Source organism: Sarcophilus harrisii, chromosome 2, assembly GCF_902635505.1.
Source record: "Sarcophilus harrisii chromosome 2, mSarHar1.11, whole genome shotgun sequence".
NCBI lineage: Eukaryota > Metazoa > Chordata > Mammalia > Dasyuromorphia > Dasyuridae > Sarcophilus > Sarcophilus harrisii.
In genome coordinates this window covers 314,154,013-314,178,328 of record NC_045427.1, presented here as the reverse complement: position 1 = coordinate 314,178,328, position 24,316 = coordinate 314,154,013, and the positions used below count along the sequence as shown (strand labels likewise).

Sequence of the window (24,316 nt, the reverse complement as noted above, 5' to 3'; positions counted from 1 at the left end):
AACCAAAGATAAGAATACCTAAGAGTAGGGTAATTATACTATTTACTAAGATAACATTCCTTGTTTTCTAGGTATTCCTTGGAAATTACTTCTATTCCCTATCAAAGATTGGAATATATTCTACATTCACAAGTCTTCTACAATTTGACATATATAGATATGAAATTTGACTTGTTTCACTAATAGAATGGTCAGTCCAACAAGGCTGTAAGGCAAAATCAAAGCTTCATGCTCAAAGATCTCCAGTTTTTCCCTCAAAATTTCAGTTAACAGCAATATAATGTCTACTGAACTTAAAATATAAGTTCACAATTTTTCAAATTATGCAGTCAACTGTTAAAATTCCCTAGACATGAATTGCCAACTTAAGTTTTATCCACAGATGATTTTAAATTTCAGAATTTTTTTTTGTTTTCCTGTGATACAGAATAGTTTTGGGGCCTCCTCAAAATTTAATTTTCAGTAGTAACCTACACAAATCATATAATCAGGAAAATAAACCTTCTGGAAGAAAAATTATCTAATGTTGTATAAAATGGTATGCAAAAGTGGGGGAAAGTAGAGAAATAGTTGTTCAAACTAGAAGTCCTCTTCATTTATCATATTTTTTATATTCATTATTTACCTATTTATTATATACCTGGTTCTGACACTCCCCCTTGAATCTCTTCCTACATTCTTAGGATTATAAACATTTAGAATTACTTAAGGCCTTAGAAATCATCTTCATTTTAGATACAATCTGAGGCCTAACAAAGTGACTCAAACAAATGGGTAATTAACAAAGCAAGAACGATGAGTCTTCTGTCCCCAAATGCTGTTCTCTTTCCACTGTGCCTTATTACCAGAAGTGGCAGTACAGTTATGAGTTGAAAGATTGCTTTTTGAGTTTATTTCAATGCTACTTACTAACAACACAATCTTGATGAGTCATTTAACTCCAGTCTCCATTACATCATCTACAAAATGAGGATAATAATACCTGCCCTTTCAATATTAAAGATTTATTGTAAAGATTCAGTTAACAACTGCCAAATTACTTTTTAAATTATAAAGTGCTAAACAAATTAATGTTATTAACACAAATACTTCAGATTACTGACTCACTTCCATCTCCTGCCATACTATATCTTCATAGTGAAACTACAGTATAACAATAATAAAATCATTGTCAATAATCATTTATTACATATCTCCTATGTGGCAAGAGATTAAGTGTTAAAAATTTTTTAAATGCTTTTTTAGGTAAAAATGCAGAGAGTTATATAGGTATTTTTCAATTTGTATAGGGTTTTGCATTAAAGCTTTTCCCAAAGCTACCTTGTTTCTGGGGTAGGCAGTTTCCCTGACGGTGGGAAAAAAAAAAATTAAAGATTGTATATATAAAGTAGAATAAAAATAATTGAAATTTATATAGCTACTTGAAGTTTATAAAGGACTTTACATAATTTCACTTAGAAATTCAATATAAACTACCTTGGTTGAACAGTGACATTTTCCCATGAAAAGTGAAACAGTAATTTTTTTTGAAAAAGATATATAGGAGTCATCCTATTTTTAAAATGTGTATTGAAAATACCTACATCAAATCTGACTTTTGGCTTTCATTCAAGTTTCCACTGACATCTCCAAGTATGAATGTAGGAAATATTCCTTAGTTTTCACAAATTTTAATAAGTTAAAATTATTTAGATCCCTCAGGAAACTAGGCTTTTAAACATTAAGAGACTTACCTCATCACAGTCTCCTTCAACCATGGCATAAATAGCTTTCTTAACCAAGTTAGTACCTAGAATATAGATTTCAGTGTTAGCGAAGACAAATACAGGTTATTTCTTTAAAAATCTGAATAACAGAATTCAGAATAATGAAGAAACACAAAATGCTAGGGTCTATATTGGATGCAGTCCCAAAACAAATTATTTAATTGGCAGTAGCCATATATAACATTAAAGTTTAAATTTACAGACTTTAGACCAAATATGTAGCTATATCAGGAAATTTCTATAACTGAAACACTACATAAGCCATAGGCAGATACCAAGTTAAGCTGACAACCTCCAATGAATAACCCCCAAAGAGTCTATAGATTCTGGGTCATAAGTTCATGGTACCTATGAACTATCACAAGATGTCTCCTAGCTAGTCTTCTAGATAAGAAATAATTCTGATTCAATGAATTTGTCTTTGAAAAGAAAGAAGCACAAAAGAAAAATAAGGATCCTTAAATGATTTACTAGAGATGGGAGCATGACCTAAAACACACTCCTATTCATCAGTTGTTTCAGTCTTGTCTGACTCTTCATGAGTCCACTTGGAATTTTCTTAGCAAAGATATTACTAGAGTAATATGCCATTTTCTTCTCCAGCTCATTTTACATAAGAAACTGGTAGAGAAAGGTTAAATGCCTTATCTAGGATCCCACAACTAGTAAATATCTGAGGCTGCATCTTGCTTGGATTTTTGGATTCCAGGTCTGGCACTCTGTCCTATATGACCCCTACAAACCCACTGGGTTTTATGAACATTGGTCTAGTTAGGTCTAGAATTGTTGATATTTTGATAATGTATGCTTCAGAAAGAGTATTAAACTTAAAATGTCTTTATAATATTTTCTCATGTTATAAAATTTAAAACTTAATATTTATTCCAAACATAACTTGCCACTTACCTTAAATATAACCTAGAAGATTCTTCCTTTTAAAATTTTCCCCTTTTCTCTTCCCACTTGCCTCAAATCAACATATCCTAACCAAAGTACTGGGTAGCCACAGCTACGGGATCCTTCTCTTTTAACCTCCTGCCAATTCTCCTTTTATTCTCATCTCCCTAAGAAAGGATACCTAGAAGTTCCATGACATTCTTAAGGTTCCCCCACTCCAATCCTGCCAATGCCCTGCAGAGCAAGTCTTATCATCTACTCTACTACTAAATCCTAAATTCTCCCAGATTTTATGATCAATCTTTATGCTACACCCTCCAAACACCCAGGCATTGTCAGCTAATTCATCTTAAAGATCTTGAATCTTGTCATCTGTCTGGTGCTTCTGGACTTCCTACCTATCCTATAACTGAACCATGCTATGTGTTATCTCCTCTAATTTAAAGAGGAGTTACTTGAGAAAAGGTTTCAATCTTTCTTTTCTAATGGTGTATTTCCCCTTTCTCCTTCCTAATCAAAATCTAATATAATATAGTACTTGGCACTTAGTAAGTATTTTTAAAATGTTTTTTTCATTCATTCATTCTTTAAATAAGCTTCATTAAAGATCAATCATGTTACCACATAAAAGTACATAGGAAACCTCATCACACTACTTAAATGGTGAAATTACTTTTGTTTAGTAAGATAGCTGCATGCAATTTTTCCTATTGCTTCACTGACATACTTGCATTTTTTTTTAAACTAGGGAAAAAACTGACATGTATATTCCAATGTATTAATAGGTTTCAATGGAATCAAAGGAATAGGTTTCTGGAATCTTTCCGAAAAAATGTATCAAAAGTATAAAAATTAAGTAGTGTTGAAAAAGATCATAGTATCAAAATGGATCATAACGGGTTCAAAAGAGCTTTTAATTAGTTTCTTGGACCTGCTCAAATGATACCAGACTTTTTTTTTTTTTTTACCCAGCTCCTTAAGTATATAAAAAAATAGAAATAAAAAAAAAAAAAAGAAATCTACAAAATAAGTTCCAAATAATAAAATATTAACTTTCTTTATAACTTTCTAGTCCATTCTAAAACAAATTTACAACCATGTCAAATTTTCATGACAATTAGCAGACTCAGCTCAGAAAGTTTTAGAAAACTAAAACTCTTGGTTTTCTTACCAAAAAGAAACATGAAGGTAATACAATGGATGGGATGCTGGATCTGAAGAAACTCTCAGTTCAAATCCAGTCAATACTTTCTAGCAGCATGACTCTAAGTAAGTTTATGATTTATAAAATGGGGACAGTATCACTTACTTCCTAAGGCATTTGTGAGAAGAAAATGAAGTAATATTTGTAAAGCACTTTCAAAACCTCAAAGTGCTCTATAAATGCTAATTATCACCATCATCATCAACAACCATAATCAATGGTACTTTATACTCAAGCTGTGAACCCTTAAAAGTCAAACAGACTTCTAAGTCAATGGAAATTACTTGGGAATATTGTCCAATCTCATCTTGTCTTTTAATTTTATGCCACTGTCTATAATTATAACCTGTGCTCAGGAAAAATTATTCTTTCCCATATATTCATTCACTCCGCAAAGCTCAACTCAGATCTTCCAATATGCCTTCCAGGATCCTATCCTAACCAGAAGGGACATCTTCCCCTCCCTTTCTCAGGCCACTTTATAAGCATCTTTTCTATTGGTTTAACTAGCCAAAAACTTAAAGATTATTATGCACTTAATTTCTTCTCCCTTTTTCTGGAGGGTGAAAAAAAAAACACAAAAAACTATGATAGGCATATCATTTTTCTTCTTTATAATCCCAATAACTTAGAAATAGTAGACATAGGTTTATTGAACTGAATTTCGTGAAGTTCAGTCCCTAATCATTCCTGCTTTACTGGTAAAAATCAATTTCCAATATGCTCAGATAATCTCTTGATTCCTCCATAACAAAAAAACTAAACTAATAACCCAGTGTTTATGGATATATTTTCTGATAGGTCATTAAAAAAATAAAAAATAAATAAAAAAAAAAAAAGACAAGTTTGAGATTGTAGAATGTATCAATTTTTATTTCTTTGCCACCTTTCTAGGTCTTGCTTCTGGTTACGAGAGTTGCTAGTGATAATTTAGTACAGGTGACAATGAACAAAAATCTTATCTAGAGATATTTAAGGTAAAGTAAATTAAAATTTCCTTAAGGACAAGTACCAGATACAACCACAACTCTGTGAAATCTCAACACATGTTAGAAACAAAAACATTTTAAATATGTTCCTGAAAGTTTTCATAGGTGGAAAAGCTCTAGAAAGGCTTAGAAGAGAATCTTCACAGGCCTTCTTTCAAGATCCAACTCAAGAGATAGTTCCTACATAAAATCTTCCCTGATCTTCTCCAGCTGATAGAATAATGTGGAGGGAGATCACTATCTGGACAACTTGTGACCCCTTTTCATCCAAGAAATGTTTACATGACCTCGAGTATATAATATAGACAAATCAAACATTTATTGATAACAAATCATAATTTTGAGATCCCTTCATTAAAACTCATATGGGGTCTCAAATCAGTTTAAGAACTTGGGCTCTAGAACTTTCCCTGTCTCTCTCCTTTGATACTGGCATCCTCTTCTTGTATCCATAGATTTTTGCGTATGCACTTCTCCCTTAATCCTCTGAAACAGGAACTGTATCCTATCTATGTATCCCAAGCACTTGGCACAGGGTCTTGCATATCACAGGAGTTGAAAAATATGTATGAACTGAAACTGAACAGCAGCATAAGAGAAAAAATTTTAAAATGCTCTAATTTGTTTTATGTAAAATTTTAGTGTCAAATTGAGATCTCTTAAGTATGATGGAATGGGCAGTAGGTTCATTAGCTTATTTTCCTAGTTTTAATAATCTCATTTCTAGATAACACTTTCATTTTCATTGGCCTTGGTTTCAAAAGTTAAAAGTATTCAATCACTGCTTTAACTACATGAAGAAAAAATTTTTTTCTTACCAATGCCATTTCTCCTGTATTTGGAATCCACTGCTAACATGGCTATATAACCTCTGCGGAACATCTTTTTGTGCATATCCAACTTGCAAACGATGGCACCTACACACTCTTCCCCTACCACGGCCTTAAAAATAAATGAACAATTATGAAGTATATGTTCTCATCAGATATAATACATTTCTACAACAAAATAGCTCTAAATCTTTGAATGTCATTTATTAGGTAAGAACTTAGGATAATAAATAATAGACTAACCAAATCAGAATTTCCTTAACAATTATAAGCTACGAACTCCCTTGGACATACTTTTCTTATTAAGTTTCTCTGCTTCTTGATAACAGCCTGAAAAACAGGTCAATTAGCACATCTTGCATAATGTAGGTATTGAGTAACTACTGATTTGACAATTAACTGAATAAACATTATAATTTTTTGCAAGAACCATAAGCACTCTCTTTTGGAAAAAAAGGAGATATATATAAAAAAAGAGGAAAAAAAAGACCATTAGATTCACGACATCTGAGTAGAACTACAGGTTTAATTCCAGTACTTTATGTCAACATTTATCATGACATACCTTAATATTCAATTTCTTTGTCAGATTTACTGGAAAGAGCAATCATATTGGAATAAAAATTCATAGCATATTACTTTGATCATAGTAGGATCTTTAAAAATGTTTTTTGAGTTATCTGCCGTTCCCATTTTTAGAGAATGGTTGTATCCAAATATGTCGCCTTTATTACACGAAGAGAACTCATTAAGATATGTATTTTGAATCCCAAAGGAGTTTTAGTTATTTAATGCCCCAAAGACCACATATATCAGTCTCACCAATTAGGTAGTCCTAATTTGTACACTTTGAGGATAGCATTATATAGTGAAGAAGTTTCAGTATAAATTTCAAAACCAGGGGAATATAAAAAAGTTTTAAGCTTACTATGCTTCTCAGGCTTTCCAGAGCTTTGCAAAAACAACAAAACATAAGTATTTATAAGTTGCCTATTTCACAAGCATCAGAATTAGTAGTTCTGAAGGAGTATTTCACAAAATTCCAGTCTCAAAATGTTCAAGTCATGTTGTCTTCTAACAAATTTCATCACAGCAGTATCTCCACCCATCCATGAACTGGCATGGATGAGCTATGATCTGTTCACTAAGAAAACAACCATATGTTTACAAATATTTAGGAATACTGGAGCATCTTAATATAATATTTTATAATATAACATTTAAAACACTAAATGTCTCAGGCAAAAAAATTCAGTTTTGCAGTTAACAAAAAAGTGATGGAATCAAGTTTGAAGAGAAAAGAAAGGACTTAAAGGATGTACTTCTAAAATTTCATTTTGCTCTTAATACAGAAAAAATTCAGACTTTAGTACAAGACAAAACACCATGAATTTTAAAAAATGTTTTTAAAACCTGATTTTAAAAGTTCCATCTTTAGAGGCAGTATGATACAGTAGAACCTGTTTGGTTTTTAAACTGGATAGTGGCCCAAACTTGTCTGGATTCAGTTTTCTCAAATGCAAATGGGGGAGGAAAGGGGCTTTAGACTAGAGGATCTTCCATCTCTAAATAAATAACCCTACAAATTCTTTTTTAAAGGAACTTCATAGAAGACATGATTGGAGAACTGTTTGACAATGTTTTATCTTAAATTCCTTGCCAGTTAAATATATTTGATCATTTCATAAAACATAAGCTAATTCAGTTCTTGACACAGTTTCCCAAATTATCTGGTCCTAACAAAATCCTAAATTTTTTATTTGTACTTTAATAACTCAAAACAAATTAATTTGATTCATTTTGATTTTCCAAACGAAAATTCTTTCTCTACTAAGATTCAATGGTTAATTTCATTCTAGAAGAAACTCTATACTAAACATAGATGGGGGATTAGGTGGCAGAAAGATGGGAATTAAGAATTATAATCATGATAAGTTCTTCCCCAGAGAAATGCAAGCACCTTGAAGGTGTGATTATCACGAGATCATTTTTTTTTTTTTTTTTTTTTTTTTTGTATTTCCCTTGTCCTTCCCTCCCCCTCAAAATAAAGGCCTTAATAAATATTTGTCGAGTGGAACCATGATGAAAAATCCCAAACAAATCATATCTTACATAGTATAGTAAATGGCATATTTATAATTTGACCTGAATAAAAATACAATTACACAAAGTAGTATTTGACGAAAATTACTATTCATTTTAAAAGTTATATAACTTAAAGAAAAATACAGTTTTTAGACAAAAAGGAAAAAATAAAGGCAATAATAAACAATCTGATTCAATCAACCTATTTACCAAGAAAACTACTGATGCTAACCCAAAGAACAAATAAACCAGGTCATAGTATCATTTTCTAGAATTGTAACGTTCTAGTGGGAAAATGCCCATATAATTTATTTTATCTAGAAAATTAAGATGAATCTTTATTAGTATGAACTCCTGAAATTAACCCAGTTTATGTGAATAAAATTTTGGGAAATGCATCTCAAAAAAATAAATAATAATCTCAAAACTGAAATTACCTAATTGAGAATGTTAAAGTCAAGTCTAATACAGCTTACTAGTAACAATTAGCTTTACTTCATTCATTTCATCTCTGGCCCCTTAGTCAAGCAGAAATAAGCAGACTTATAATACTTGTATTATCATTTAAAAGAAAAAAAATCCAATTTATGCAAAAAGGCCTAAAACTTAAAATAAATGAAAATTTTCTTATTAAAATATTAATAACAAGGTAAAAATCCTTTTGGCTTGAACTTAAAAAAAAAGCTAAGTATATGTTATTTTTAAATTTTGGAATAATTTGTTAGATTATTAAAACTATATCTGAACAATTTAGAATTCATTTATTCCAAAATAAAAAAATTTTAACATACATTTTCAATTCTACTACTACAGATTACTGATTTTTCTAATATCCTTTGAAACTTAATCACAAAGGATATAAATTGGGCAAATATGAACTTGTTCACAAATGCAGGGAAAGACCAACTAAAGCTTTGGATCATGTACTATTTTATGCATCTAATATACACTTACAGAACTCATTATAAAAGAAATGACACACATTGGAAATAACAGGTTCAAAAAATTTTTAGATAAATTCAAGGATGGTTATAAAAACAAATATATAATACCTTTTTTGTTAATGCAGTGGTATCACATTATTTTCTTTAATCTATTAGAGGTTAAATACATCTTAAGAACTCTGTAGTGTTTTTAAGTTGTTGGGGTAGCCAAACATGCAATCTTATAAAATAGCCTTTGGTTGTTCAGGTCATGAAATAAATTCAATTTCACTTATGTTCACAGGCTTTAAAAGAGGCAGTACAACACAGTGGGGAAAAAAAGGGCTGGCCCTGGAGCCAGGAAAGCCTAGGTTCAAGACCTGCCTCAGACCCATAATAGTCATGTGACAATGAGAAAATAGCTTAATATTTCAGTGTTACAGGCCACTTTATGAGAGAAAAGATTCTGGTATGAAATCAAATTCCCTCTAGTACAGTGACAAAATCAAAAGGGAAAAAAAAAAAAAAAAAAAAAAAAAAAAAAGAGCTTTAAGGAACATTAATGATAACACTTTCCAAACTTTTCATACTACAGAAGAGGAAACTAAAGCCCAGAGTGACTAAAGGACATACGTATGATGGGACAAGTGGTAGTAGCTCCCATGTTTTAACCAAGGCCCTGTGACTGACAAATTAATGAGTGCACAAAAGGAGAAAAATAGAGCTAAGAAGAGCCTTGAGGCCAGAAGATGCAATACTTTGGTTGAAGAAATTAGAGAACACATGGTAGCTGTTTTCAGCAGTTGAAGGGCTGATATGATTACTTAATGGAACGCTTCCTATACATGTACAGGTACCACCTGGATGAGAAATTCTAAAGTATCCTCCAACAAGAAGATTTTGTGATTTCACATCTGGTAGTCTAATACACCAATTTATCTGTTCTTGCATATAAATTTTCATTATGAGATGTACTCAATTTGGTAGTTAAAGAGATTGCCAGCCTTGGATTGCCACTACACAATATTAGTCAAGCCACAAACTTCATGGGTTCAGTTTCTTCATTTCAGGATAAAATTAATTAATCTAGATACTATCAAAAATTTTTCAATTTTTAATAAGTCCTAAGTCCTCTAATTATGTAAAAACTTGCATTTATTAATTAACAGCTCTAGTTTTTAATGGAAAAGCTAAATTTTAAAAACTCCAAAGAAATAACAGCAAATTCTAAATGAACTCTAATCTTCATTGCCTAAAGATCAAAATATGCAAGCACATATGTTGTCTACTACTAAGTTTTAAACATTAAGCCTTTGTACCCAAAAATGAGCAGGAAAAATCAAAAATCATGAACTGTTTTCTTCAATATTTAACTACCACAAAATCCTCTCCTACAGAATTGACAGAACAGTCCTATGGAATATGAAAAGGCAAACTGTTGTGTCTAAAAACTAAACAGATAAAAGTTTAAGGTATTTCCATTAAAAATCTAGCTTACCACAAAGGATGTGGCTATTTCTTTAGTTTACCCTGCAACTCTATTTTAATATTTAAATATTTAAATATTGCAAATTTATTGGAATAACAAAAAAAACAAAAAAAACCTGAAATTACCAGCTATTCCTAACAAAAGTAGAAAATCATGTTTAAAATACAAAATCAAAGTAAAGAATAATTCTTTAAAAGTAATTTCTTCTTTACTCATCAATTTGGAATCTTACAAAAGTCCAAAGAAACCCTCTTTATATAGTATAATGCCAGATTCAGCATAAAGTAAAAGAAATTACTACTAATCCTAAGTCTATATAAGGATAGAGTGAAAACAGTTTGCTAGAATTATCAAATGCTTTCCTCTAAAATCACCTGAGTGAAAACGCTATGGGAACTGCCCATTTGCAACAAAAGTAATTAGCTTTTAAACTAACAGAAAATTGTTTGAATAGAAAGTAAAAGTTACCAATATTACATTAAACTGGGGGTGTGAAAAACAACAGTGTATTTAACTTAATAGTTTCCCCTTTCAAAATCATAAAGTAGTTCTAAGATTTGGGGGGATACTGCTTTTTACAGGGCAAAATAACATTGATATTTACACGATAAAAGTCATGTATTTTCACTTGTAATTGAACTTACTGATGACTTACTGTCATCAGTGACATTTCTTTTATAAAAACTAAAAGCAAACTATTGAATGCATTAAAAAATAAACCTCATTCAATATAGATATCTTTCTTCTCACTACTAACTAGAAAATTGTGCTAACTTAAAAACACAGTAATCATTTTTACCGGATGTATGTGGTGCACAGAAGCCCTTTTGTGTGTGTGTATTTGCTTATTCTCAACATAAAAAAAAAAAAAAAATTAAATTAGTAATAATTTCACACCTGATTTTCTCTTACACAGTGCATCTCCTTTGATTGCAAATTCTAAGCTGAAACAAAATCAGGCCAGCTGTAGTTAATTGTTCTAAGTTAAAAAAAATATCTTATGATTACAGAATGTTTTTAAGATTTAATGCTTCAACTTAGCCACATATTATAGACAATCATGCTCATCAAAACATGTTTGTGATTACTCTATTAGCACTACAAAAATTTTTGGATACATATCTCTACTGATATCTGAGTAGAATCATTTTCAAAGTTAATGACTGGAAAGTGTTTTGAAGATGAATGAATCTTCTCAAGACTATGGTTAAAACAGAATTACTACTGATGATACATGACATCAGACCTCCATCCCCCCTCCCCCAAATCTTACATTAAACTTCCATCACATCCATATAATTGACCTTATTCATGATTTCTTACCTTCAAAAGAGTTTATAAATAAAACTTAAAAAACCCTCAAACAGTTGTGTGCATACATTTACTACACACCACACTCTGTGCTAGGTAAAGCAGGGGTTTAGGAAATGTGTCAGCTGCCACACACATTCCCTCCCATTCATGGGCTGGATCCTCTGAGGGGTCACCCCCTTTTTCTCCTTCCACCCACTTACCAAGAAGCATAGCTGTGGCCAGTTGTGGATAAAATATCTATAGGTATAAATGGAGTAGGGTTCAGACAGATCTTTGGTGATCAGTCTCATGATATCGGGCATTTGTAGCTCGGATTCATATCGGACATATCGTATCGTCCGATCCTCCTCAGGTTCTGCCTCCCTGTCAGAGGAGGTTGTTAAGCTGCAGACAGCTGTCAGGGACGAGGAGAGCAGCAGCAGCGATTCATCTTCCTCCTCCTCCTCCTCCTGCTCAGTCCCTCCAGCCAGTCCATTGCGGGCCGCCGCCAGGCCGCTCGCTGCTGTTACAGCCGCCGCCGGTGCTGCAGGGTTTGGGGGCGCAGTTCTTGCATTATTAGGGAGAGTGTGAGGGGGTCTCTCACTGGGGGGCTGCCCAGATCTTTTGGTTGCAATCGCCCTCTGATTCCCGTCGGTGGCGGGGCCCGAAGTCGTGTCGGCGGCGCCCACGATCTTGCTCTTAAGGGAGGCGGCTGCCCGAAGGTGTCTCAACTCGGGGCTGATCAACCCATTGAGTTGCTGCTGCTGCTGCTGCTGCTGCTCCTGCGGCGGCTGCGCTGGCGGAGGCAGCGACGACGCCGGTGTCTTGGGGCAATGGAGACGCTGATGCCCCTTGGAGGCAGCCGCCTCGCCGGACGGGCTCCGGCCCCGACCCCTGCCGCCGCCGCCGCCGCCTCCCTCTCCTCCTCTTCGATGCTCCTCGTCGTCCTCTTCGTCCTCGCTGCAGCAGATCGGGGCGGCCCCCGCGGGGAAGGGGCAGCAGGGCTCTGCCGCGGCCGGTGGCGGTGGCGGCGGAGGGAGGAGGCTGCTAGGCCCGGGCGGTATCTCCGCCATCCTAGAAGCGACACAGATCGAGAGAGGAGCCCATGAGTCCGGGCCGCTTCTCTGAGCGAAGGGAAAGGGGGCGAGGGGAGGGAGAGGGGAGGGGAACAAAGACGGAAACCGTCCCTCCCGGAGCAGCTGCCCCCAGACCCTTTATTTTGACCCCCCCCTCCACCTCTCCTTTTACAGCGCCGCCCAGCTGCCCGGCGGCACCCTCCGCCACCTCCTCCCGCAGCGCCCAGGCCGGGCCGCCCGGCCTGCCGCCCCCCTCCCCTGCGCCTCCTCGGCACTAACCCCACACCAGTCCCCGCCGCCGCTCCTCCTCCTCCTCCTCTGCCTCCTCCCTCTCCTCCTCCGCTGCCGCCTCCTCCTCCTCCTCCTTGGCCGCGCCGGCGCCGCTGCCGCCGCCGCTGCCGCTGCCACCACCTCCTCCTGCTCGGCCACCACTGCTGCTGCTGCCGCCGCCGAGTTTTTTCACTCAGCCTACCCTGCCGTAAAGCGCCGTCGCTGTTACCCCCCGGTAAAGTTTCCTGTCCCCAGCTTTACGACACTTCCCTGCCTAGCGGCTTCCCGAGTGCTCAAAAGGAAAGAGAGGAGGAGAAGGCGGGACAGACCCACCTGAGGTAGCGCAAGGGTAGGAGGCCGCTTGCTGCGGTGGAGCCGCGCAAGCCCTTTCCCTTCCCCTCCCTCCGGCTGCTGCTGGGTGGGGCTCCCGGACCCTTGCGCTGCGCGGGGCCGGCGTGGCCGCCTTCGGAGCCCTTCTCCTCCCTCCCCCCACCAGCAGCCCGCGTCCCCGCTCACCTTTGCAGTCTCCTTTGCTGGGCATGAATGCAAGTGCGGAGTGTGGGGCTAGGGTCGGAGCTGCGCTTTGCGCCCCGTCCTCCCGCCGTTCCCTCTTCCCCCGCCCCTTCTCCCCAGGTCCCCTCCCATCCCCAGCGTGCTGGGCTAAGGGGATTTCCAGGTCCTCTTTCCCGCACTCCGGGTGAAATTTTCCTGAAAAGTTCCGACCATTCACTTAAGTCCCAGCTACGAACATTTAGCCTGCAAGCTCCTTTCAGTAACGGCATGAGGTGGAGGAGGGGGAGGAACGAAAGGAGCAAGTCCAGATCTCCCTGCTGAGCTACAGGGGGAAAGTTGGGGGTTTCCTGCATCAGCTTTTGTGATAATGCTTCACTTTGGTCCGGAAGGTTAATTTGAAGGATTTCTTTTCTCAGCAGCTGTTTGCTTTTAACGACAGAAACGTCCTACACCTTGGGAAAGGAACTCCCCCCCACCCCCTCCTCCGTTGTCTTTTCGTTTTGCAAAAGTTTTAAAGCTCTTCGGTGTTCTTACGTATGCTAAATGTTAAACCTCAGATCACTAAAATGGAAAAAAAAAGGGCAATTACAAGAGAAATAATCCTATTACGTATAAAAATGTAAAAGAGATGCAAAAATATAGGAATATTAACAACCAAACAGAAAGCAAGGGTGGGGAATTGAACCCAAGGGAGAAGCAGAAGGGCCGGTGTGTTTACCGGTGAATTCTATTAAACTTGGTAAACAATTAACATCATTAGTATGCAAATTCTTCTTAAACATTAAGGGAGGGGTAAAGAGAGAATGAAACTGTACTATACTCTTCAGGAGACAAATACAATCCCAAAACTTTAAGGAAGGACAAAAGCAAGAAAAAGCTATAAATCAGTATCATAAATGCTTATTGATTAAAAATATTCACACAAAATTCTGGGGAAAAAATAGCCCTGAAAATTACATCTACATTCTAAAAGATCTGTTGGTGTTTTGATCTATTTAACCCATTTTTATATTTTATTTAAATACATTAAAATCAGACTTCAGTGTTGACCTTCTCATCTTCTTTCAACAATAAGGTTATTTATGTGATTGTTCTACAGGAAATGTAACATTGAAAATGGATGTCTTAGAGTACAGATCTGAGTAATAACATTTTGAGTCATGAAATATTAATGACCCTACACATTTAGAGTGAGTAAGAACTTTATGGAAAGTTTTATTTGGACTTGAAGCATCAGACCATTCTTTATGTTCTTTAGATAGTACATGCCACATTTACTGGTATTACAGGATGGAGGACTATTGGTTTATGTTTTCATATTTCTAAATTTTAATTTGTTCTTATCCTTAGGGTAATTGTCTGTACTAATAGAGGAACACTTTGAATACAGCTAAAAACTTAGCTCCAACTGAAAGCAATCCAAATCATTCATTAAAACAAAATATGGCAGAATGCAAACTCAAAAATAGTCATTTACCTGCTTACCTGTTGTTGTTGACTGTTAAGATGTTTTCTATTTAGAGTGAAAGGTACCAATGTTGTATTGATCAACTAGGAAGTCCAGCCCTTCTGGTAATGAAATGGTTCTCACTACTCAAGTATGAGAGAAATTGGGCAGTAGGAGGAAAGAGTTACCATAATCCAGTTCTCCTGCCTCCCCTTCTCAACAATTTGCTTAGCAACCACTGGAGTTCAGTGGAATTGACAAGCAACTCAAACTTACTTAGTGTAGAGAATTCCTTAGTCATTTCTCCTCTAGCCAGTTTACTTCTTCCAAAGTTCAGACCTGTAATGCAAATAGAGTGTGTGATTTACTGGAGGCAAATTTTAAAACAAACAAAAACTATTGGCAGAGTTAGAATGATGTATAACAGAAGTAATTTGTTTTCTTATTTTTCTCTCTCACTTTTTTTTTTTTTTTTTTTTTTGAGGATTCTGTACCTAGTTCATACATTTGGCAAAGTCACTTAACCCTCCTTTGTCTAGAAACAGAAAAGCAAAAATCTTATAACAGAAAAAGAGCTAGGGAAGATGGCGTTGTGATAGGACCTAGAACTCGGATTCTGTACAATAAAAGTCTAAAAGTAGTATACATTTTGAAGAAAAAAACAAACATATCAAAGACCAACATGTATAAAATCCTCCATCAACCCAGGACTGCAAAATAAACCAACCCTTCAAACCATCACACATCTCCCAGAAACCCTAAAGGGAAACAAACAATGGAAAGTGGAAATTGTGGAGGCAGTGCAATGCACAGAAAAACAGTTTCCACAGGAGTGGAAGAAAAAGGTCTTGTGACCCAGAGTTCCCTTAAAAGGATAAAAGGTCCCAAAGAAAGGTGGGACTCAGCAAGGAGGGAGCAGGGTGGCCCTGGACATGAGGAGGGGGGGGGGGGGGGGTGTTGACAGAATCCTGGCCACAGCTGATGAAGTTGGGAGAAAGGGAATAGGCATTTATAGAGTGCCTACTATATGCCAGGCATTGTATTAGTTTTGAGATAATTGCTTTCATGATCTCCATTTCACAGCTGAGAAAAATGAAGCAAAGGTTAACTGACTTGCCTACAGTAATATAACTAGTAAGGGTCTGAGGCTAAATTTTAACTTTGGCCTTCCTGACAGTCTATCTATCCACTTGGACACCTGGCAGCATCCAGACAATTTGGACCTTTTCCTAACCATGGTGAAGTCTAGTTTTAGCAACCACATTTAGGTCCAAGCAGGATTTGCTCACGCCATTCAAAGTACAGTGCCTGCCTTTTACTCAAGCGCAAACCCTCAATCCATTCACTAAAACTGATGATTTGAGCAAAGCAAAAAAAAAGTGTCTTATACAAAGGAAGAATAACTCAGTGAAAATTACCCTAAGGGTAAATCTTGAAAACAATTCCAAGCAGAGTGTCAGAGGGGAAAAAAAAGTCCTACAATTAACTATACTACAGTACAGGGAGAGCATGTGCACCAGGGCAATAGGGAATTCCAGACTCATACTAAGGCAACCTCAAATCCATACCAGGCTATTTTAATGGAGACAAGTGCCAATTGGCAGCTTTGTCATCCACTATGAAGTTCTGAGTCAGATTTAGGGTGGAGTGGATAGGGAACTTGGGCTGAGGTTGGTCTTCTGAGTTAGGAAGGTCCTGGGAGGTAGACAGAGAAAACAGGAAGTTCAAAAGCCAGCAGGAGCAGCACCACTGTGACCCAGACCCCAAATTCAAAGCAAGATAACTTGTTTTGCCCAGTATGCAGAATAATAACTAAGGTAAGAATCTCAGACCAACTAGGGACCTAGAGTTTTTGCCACTTTGAACCAGCAGAGCTTTCCAACTGTCTAATAAGAGGTGGAATCCAGTGGCAATCTACTGAATTGAACAGACCTGAACTCAAGTTAGGAATATGCAGAACTCAGGCCAACGGGGCATCTGTCATTGCCCTGGATCATAGTACTTTGGGAGCATTGAAAATTTACATACTCTCAGCCTGCTTCTCATATCTTAAAACAAATCAATATTACTCCAAGAAAAGAGCATCAGGATCATCCTAGACTTTTCTTCTAGTAGCAGAGTCCAACCCTAATATCAAGTCCAAAATAAAGATGAAGGCTAGATGAATGGACAAACCAAAAAAGGAATATCACCATAATGACCTACTTTGATGGAAGGGATACACAGACACAAATGAAGAAAAATAAAATTACTTCAAACATTAGAAATGCCTCAGAGAAAAACGCAAACTCATATAGAATTCCTAGAAGATATGAAGCAAGAGTTATTTTGAGAGAGAGAGAGAGAGAGAGAGAGAAGAAGGAGGAGGAGGAGAGAGAATAAACATGTTTTTATAAACAGAATGAGAGCACTAGAGGGAAAAAAATGGAAAAGAAACTGGCAATATGGTCTAAACTTCCATCCCAAGTCTATTTGAATTGAATTAAATTTCTTCATTGTTGAGAAGAGTCAAATCCATCACAACAGATCATCACATAATCTTGTTATTACTATGTACAATGCTCTCTTGGTTCTGCTCACTTCATTTAGCATCAATTCATGTAAATCTTTCCAGGCTTTTCTGAAATCACAGTGCTCTTTATTTCTTATAGAACAATAATATTCTATTACATTCATATGCTTTGAATGATGGGCATGTGCTCAATTTTCAATTCCTTGCCACCATAAAAAGAACTGCTACAGGCATTGTTGTACATGTGAGTCTTTTCCCTCTTTTATAGATCTCTTTGGAATAAAAAACCAATAGTGACACTGCTGGATCAAAGGGTATGCATAGTTTGATAGCCCTTTGGGCACAGTTCCAAATTGCTTTCCAGAATGGTTGGATCAGTTCACAATTCTACCAACAATGTCCAAGCTTTCCCACATCCTCTCTAATATTTGTCATTATCTTTCCTGTTATATTAGCCAATCTGAGAGATATGAAATGGTTTATCTGAGTTCCTTAATTTGTATTTCTCTAATCTGTACTGATTTAGAGCATTTATAAATTGACAATGTGAAAGAAAAAGAATCAACAGGCTAGCTTAAGAGGTTTAAAATTTTGCCCAAGCAACAGACATCCAGAAAATTAAAATGAAGCCAATGACTCCATGAGGCAACAAGAGATATTAAAACAAAATCAAAGATTCAGCTAGGGATACAGTAGATAGAACACTAGCCTAGAATCAGAAGTGTCAGACATTTTGTATTTAATAGCTGTGTGGCCTTGGGCAAGTCCCTTAACCCCAATCACCTCAACAACAAAATAAAAACGAAAGCAAAAGGCTAAAAAAGAGAAAAAAATTTAAGGTATCTCAGAGCAAAAACAATTGACCTAGGAAAAAAAATCAAGGAGTACAAATGTAAGACTTGTAGAACAATCTGAATACCATGACAGAAATAAACGTATAAAGATAAAAGAGCCTAGATATCCACAAAATTGCTCAAATTTTAGAACCAGTGGGAAAAGTAGAAAAAGGAAGAGAGGAAGTCACTTCCTAAAAGAAAATTTCCCAATGCATCATAGTGAAAATCTGGGGCTTCCATGTCAAAGGAAAAAAAAAAAAAAGCAGCCAGAAAGAATGATTTAAATACTGTGGAGCTACAGTCAGAATCATACATGTTTTAACAATCACTGCTATAAAGAAGCAGAGAACTTGAAATTTGGTACTCTAGAAGGAAAGAGGTATAGACTTACAGTTAAGAATAACTTACCCAATAAAACTAGTGATGGGTAGGAAGGGTAAGAAGGTCAGCAGGGAGAGGGATCTTTAATGAAATAGAAGACTCCAAGCATTTCTGATCAGAGCCACATAGAAACTTTAAAGTTGAGTCACAGGAATAAAGAGAAACATAAAAAGGCAATATTAATGAAAAATATCTAAACAAGGATAAGTTTCTTACATTCAAATATGGAAAGATGTATATATGTATGTATCCCCTCTGAACCATATATCATCCTCAAGGTTCAAAAAGGAATCCAATTAAACAAGGCCTGAGAGTGATTCCGTTATGTCTTGATGTAGACTTTTAATAAGAAAATGAAAAGAGAAGAAAAGAAAAATATACTGGGGGTATATTTACATACTCTCAGCCTGCAAGGTTGGGGGGGGGGGAAGTTTACTGAAAACTGCATAATCAGGGTAACATGTAGACATATACAAAGGAGGAGGGAGTGGAAGGAGTGGCTGACCCTTGAACCTTACTTTCATCTGAACTAGTCAAAAGAAGGAAGAATGCAAAAATACACATACTGTTGTATTATCTACAGTATACACACACACACACACACACACACACACACACCCCATTTCACCAAACTGGGAAACAGGAAGGGAAAGGGGAAGGGAGAATTAGAGGGAGGATAGTTTAAGGAAGGAATTAGCCCTAAGCAAAACAAAGAATATACAAAAATATTTCTTTCTTTTTTAAAGGAGGAATGAATACACAAGTTATAGTATATACTTTTGATAGATTGCCAATGTCCTGAACGCTTATCAGTATAATGACCAATCAGCATTCCAGAGGACTAATGATAAAATATATTACCCAACTCAAATAAAGAGATGAAGGACAAAGAATTCAGAATGACAAAAATATTTTTTTGGGATGTGGCCGATGTGGAAATTTGCTTTGATTTTCTATGCATGCTTATAATGGGTTTTGTTTTATTATGCTCCCATTTTATTGAGATGACCAGAACAAGGGGGTGGGAGTTGGGGGAGAGTTTGGGTGGGAGAGCAAGAAGGTAGGTCTTAGATGATTAAAACAAAATATTTTTTAAAAGCTGCTGCTTGTCTAATATGGACTCTATTTTCTACTGAGTAAATGATGCAATGTTATACAAACAAGATGTAGAGTTGCCTATTATGGGTTTGATTCTTCAAAATGGTCTCTTCAAACAAAAATGGTTTGGTATAGGAGGCTACTGCTAAACAGAAATGGCACATTAAAAATCACATTTGCTTGTGTCCCACTGGTGCTAGTGCCCTTCAAAAACAAGTGTTGGCAATTCTAGAGACTAAAGTCTCCAATTTTGAAACCCTTTCTCTTTCACTAACCCAGTAAGTCCCCACCTATAAGACAGATCCTTTGGAATCCCATTTTGCTGGTTTACTGATGGTTCCATCTGTTATGAGATCAGTATATAAAATTAGACTTCATTAGCCACTAATGTGGCAACAAGAGATACTCTAGGGAATGGGGACCCTGGCAAGGCTTCTTGGTAGGCTGAGTTCCAGGCTGCATGGTTGGCATATGAGAGAGCCATGAGAAAGAGAGAGAAAGAAGATCTTCATTTATACTGATTCCTGGGGAGTGGACATGTTTTCACTAAGTGGTCTGGAATCTGCAGAGCACAGGACTGGGTAATCAAAGACTCTCACTTTTGGGGTCAGGATCAATTTTTAAGAATTTTTCCAATGCCTCCCACTGCATATAGTTATTTATATAACATATCAGCACCTGACATATGTTATATATGTTAAACAACCTACCTTATGCTATTATTACAAGGACATTAGAGTATTTTGGGTTCTTTGCCAACATGGATGTAGAAATGGTAAAACATTGTGCTGAACACAGGAGCATATGATTTCCCCTTGCTAAAAACAAGGCTACTATTCCTGTTGACCTGTATTGGTATGAGGTGGAGCACATCTAACCCAAATGGCTCTCAATCTGTCTCCTACTAACAAAAAAAAATGGCATTTTCCTATTTCAAGCAAAAAACCTGCCCCTGTTGATCAATAACTGCATGATCATGCACCTGACTGCTCTTAATCATGTGTTCAACTTCATAGAAGCAAATCAATTCTGCCAAAGTAATGAAAAGAACTCTCTAGTTCCATGAATTATGAAATCAAGGGTGCAGGGATATTTACCTGATAAGAATGGATTGGTTTTTGGAAATAGTTCTGGTGAACCCTCTTTATTTTTTTCTTTAGTTTTTCCTCAATATAATCACATTAGTATCAAGGTTCATGTTCCTTTAGAAAGTACAGTGTAGCCTGGAGAAATTGCTTATATCCTTCAGTTGACAGGCCATTCTTTTCTTTGAGAAGTTTCAGAGAACTCTTTCCCAGAAAGGGCTTAGGAAACAACAGTAATAGTATTATTGGGGGATATTCTGGTTTTTAATGGCATAATCCCTCTTAGATCAGATTAAAACTCAAATTCTGCCTCACCTGTAGAAATAGGGGAAACAAAGCTGTGGGGACCCCACACAACTTTGCCCAAACACCTCCGCAACCCAGTTTTGGGGGAGTAGGGAGTAAGGCCCAATGATCAGCATTCCCTGAGCCCTGGCACCTGAAACTACTATCAAAGGGATAACCTGGAACCAGTCATCCCAACTTTCAGCAGGTTCTGGCCAGGAACTGCCTGGGAAAAATTTGGATACCCCTGGCAGTACCCAGAAAACCAGTCAGTCTCTGCATTTGGTAAGACCACCATTCTCTGTCTCAATTGTGGATATGTATTAGCTATGTAATTTATGGCAAATTATTTTATCTCTGCCCAGTTTTCTGATTTGTCAAGAAAATAATACTTATTGTTATGAAGACCACATGATTGCAGAAGTGCTTAGCATAAAATATATTACATGAATATTAACTGTTTTACTGGATGTAATTACTTCATATTTGATAATTTATGGGGTTTTTTAATGTGACTAAAATAAATTATTTCTATGCATGTGTAAAGTAATTTGGAAATTTGTTTGAGAGATGACAGTAAAAGCAATTTTAAAGGAAAGCCCACTAAAGGGATCTATTTGCACTGATAGTGTTAAAAGAATAGTTTTGGAACTTTAGGAAAAATGAAAAGCAGGTTGCCACTACTTTAAAAACTCTCATTATCTGGAGTCAGACTTCTGAAGGCTCTGTTCAGTAAAAACTGGTACCTTAATCCTTTTCCTGGCTCACAAAAGAGAATGATTTTCATGAATTGGAAAATAACCAAATTGCAATTCATTTTGTCTAGGCTCATTAACTAAAGTTAAGTCAATTTTAATATCTGTGCTATCTCAATTTAAGAATTTTAAGAATTAAGTTTTCTTCTTAAAACAAAAGAGAAATCTATTTAAGGGAATAGAAACTACAGCTAAAACTATTTGGTTATTATTTAGGAAAATTCCAAAATTGTTAACTAAGTTATTTGGAGTTATTGTCATCATATTAAACCTATCAGTTTACCTCGAAGTATGAGATGTGCAATTCCTTTCCCCCTTCACAGAGTGGAAGGAGGTATCAAACAGTATAACCCATGAAAATATTAAGAATAGTTGGGGTGAGCAACAGTAAGCTCAGCCCCTTCCCTGGGATCTCTGTCAATTCCCCTTAATTTGTAAGTTTGCCAGTTTTCTTGAAACCATCAGAGTAAACATCATCAGCTGAGAACTGAGGATTTATAGTTTCTAAACAAGGAATGCATTTACTAGGAATCTATAAACTTATATAATGACTGATCCTTTGCACCAGGATAAATTTAAACATATAAAACATGTTAAACAAAATCTCTTTTAGGTTTAAGTCCTATTAAACTTTTAAAATAATGTATCTAGTTCTAACCTGCAATTAATAGAATTTGCTATTAGAGATAAAATCTCTTGGGACTATAACTGATATTCTTTTGAGTTCTGCATTTGATTGTCTCATTATTAAGTCACTAGCCCACGCTTCCAGAGAGAAATGCCATAAATTACTCAGAAAATGCCTTCCTGAAATGTCTAGGTGGACAACTTATCTGGACAAAAAGCTGGGAGGACACCCAACCTTAGCCTCTGCTTATGGTAGGATCCTTCTGACTCAGTTTCCCAGTTCTGTTTTTTTGTTTACCATCGATTATTCCTGAGTCTGGCTATGAGATGGAGTTATTAATGTATGATCAGTTGTCAAACAGATCTAAGGATGCCTTATCCTGTCATGTATGCGTTCTCAGGCTGAAGCCTGAAGGACCTGTTTTGATGCTATTATAATTATGTCCCTGCTTTTTTGTCTTATAGCCAATTTCTATAATCAGAGCAAATAATCAGTAGAAGCCATGACCGTAATACAAGAATCCTAGGAGACATAATGGTTTTCCACTCTGGATCTTAAAGATGCTTTCTTTTGCGAACCATAAAGACTCACAATTTCTTTTTGACTTTGAAGGGGCAAATCCAGGGGCACATAGCCCCCTCACCAATGCACATGGCCAGGATGGGTTAGGTGGTATTTTGATCTGTAGCCCCACCCGAGAAACTTCTCTGACTATAGCCAAGCAAACCCTAAACTTCCAGCTCACCCCACCCCCACCCCTTATCCCCTACAGTTTTATCAGTTTGTGACAAACCCTGAAAGCTAAACTAATCTCTTGCTCTGGCCCTAATGAAAGGTGGAGCCAACCCCTAAGGGGCCTTGTGTCAAGCCCAGACCCCTTGCTTACTTCTCAAAAAAACTTGGTGTCTTTGGGGTGACCCTCCTGCCTTAGAGCAGTGGCTGACACACCCATCTAAGCCTCTAAGTTCACGCTAGGCCAACCTTTGGAGGTTCTAACCCCCACCAAGTTCAGAGCATTTTTGCCCTCAGAGTTTTAGAATTGGGGAAAGGAATGAGAACGAACATCTACATTGATTCCAAATATGCTTTTAATATTTTGCACATTCATGAGGAAAAGAAAGGGGCCTTTTAATAGCAAAAAGTTCTATTAAATATGCAAGGAAGACAGGCTTACAGATTCAGCTGCCCATTTGCCTCTGACCATGGCACCTTTACTTCCCCAGCTCCAAATCAAGGGGACACACCCTTTATCCTTCTAGGTGGTTTCAAACACTCTCAGGCCAGCTTCTCATCCCAGAGGCAAGTCAGTGGGAGATTCTTTTGGCCTGCCCAGCCTTCACTCCTCAAATAACTCAAAAGGTGGCTGAAGCACTTCAGATTAGCTTTCTTTCTTATTTCCCACTTTTTCCAGGTTTACCTCTATCAACACTCTGAGGATTAGAGCTTTGCTCTTAGTATTTTCTCTCCAGCTCTCCTGGTGTCACTCTGTGGGCTCCTGCCAGTGGGAAGATAACCCCTTAGTCCTTGGCTAGACTAGGGAACTCTGTGGGCAGTGGGGGCATTCAGGATTATTGGGTGTGCTCTCAGCATCCTCAGGGCAGTCCATATAAGTAACCTGATGCATTATTTCCAAAGGCCCCATTCCCAAATGTCACCATCTCCCCCATTTGAACTAGCTATCCCCCCAAGGGAATAACCTTAACCTGACTATCCCCTGTTTTCTTGGCAGAAAGGATCCCTTACCCACATAATAATTGTAGGATATCCATTCCAAAATTATTCTGCCAAACTCACTCATAATGCTTCTACACCATCTTCCTTAAAGCTTTTTCATAGCCTCCTGAGAACTAAGATTCCAAATCCCAAAGCCAGCCAGTGGAAACTTCTCTGTAGCCTATACCAAGCTACTCACTTGGGAAAAACGTTTTCCAATCCCTTGTGAAACCTATTTTCA

At 36.9% G+C, this 24,316-nt stretch overlaps 1 protein-coding gene across 2 annotated transcripts in view; it reads right to left on the bottom strand.

The window, feature by feature from the left end:
- Positions 1-24,316, bottom strand: part of NAA30 (N-alpha-acetyltransferase 30, NatC catalytic subunit) — a 51,231-nt gene that overhangs the window by 8,009 nt on the left and 18,906 nt on the right. Inside the window, exons 2-6 of one of the 2 annotated variants that reach the window (XM_031952637.1) lie at positions 15,059-15,121; positions 12,832-13,025; positions 11,698-12,550; positions 5,675-5,798; positions 1,734-1,789 (exon numbers count right to left, since the gene is read on the bottom strand). In XM_031952637.1, coding sequence (XP_031808497.1) covers positions 1,734-1,789; positions 5,675-5,798; positions 11,698-12,549 — 1,032 coding nt within the window. In that variant the 5' untranslated portion in view covers position 12,550; positions 12,832-13,025; positions 15,059-15,121. Of the gene's footprint in view, positions 1-1,733; positions 1,790-5,674; positions 5,799-11,697; positions 12,551-12,831; positions 13,026-13,338; positions 13,447-15,058; positions 15,122-24,316 lie in introns of those variants that run through there. The other variant, XM_031952638.1, reaches the window with a different exon arrangement.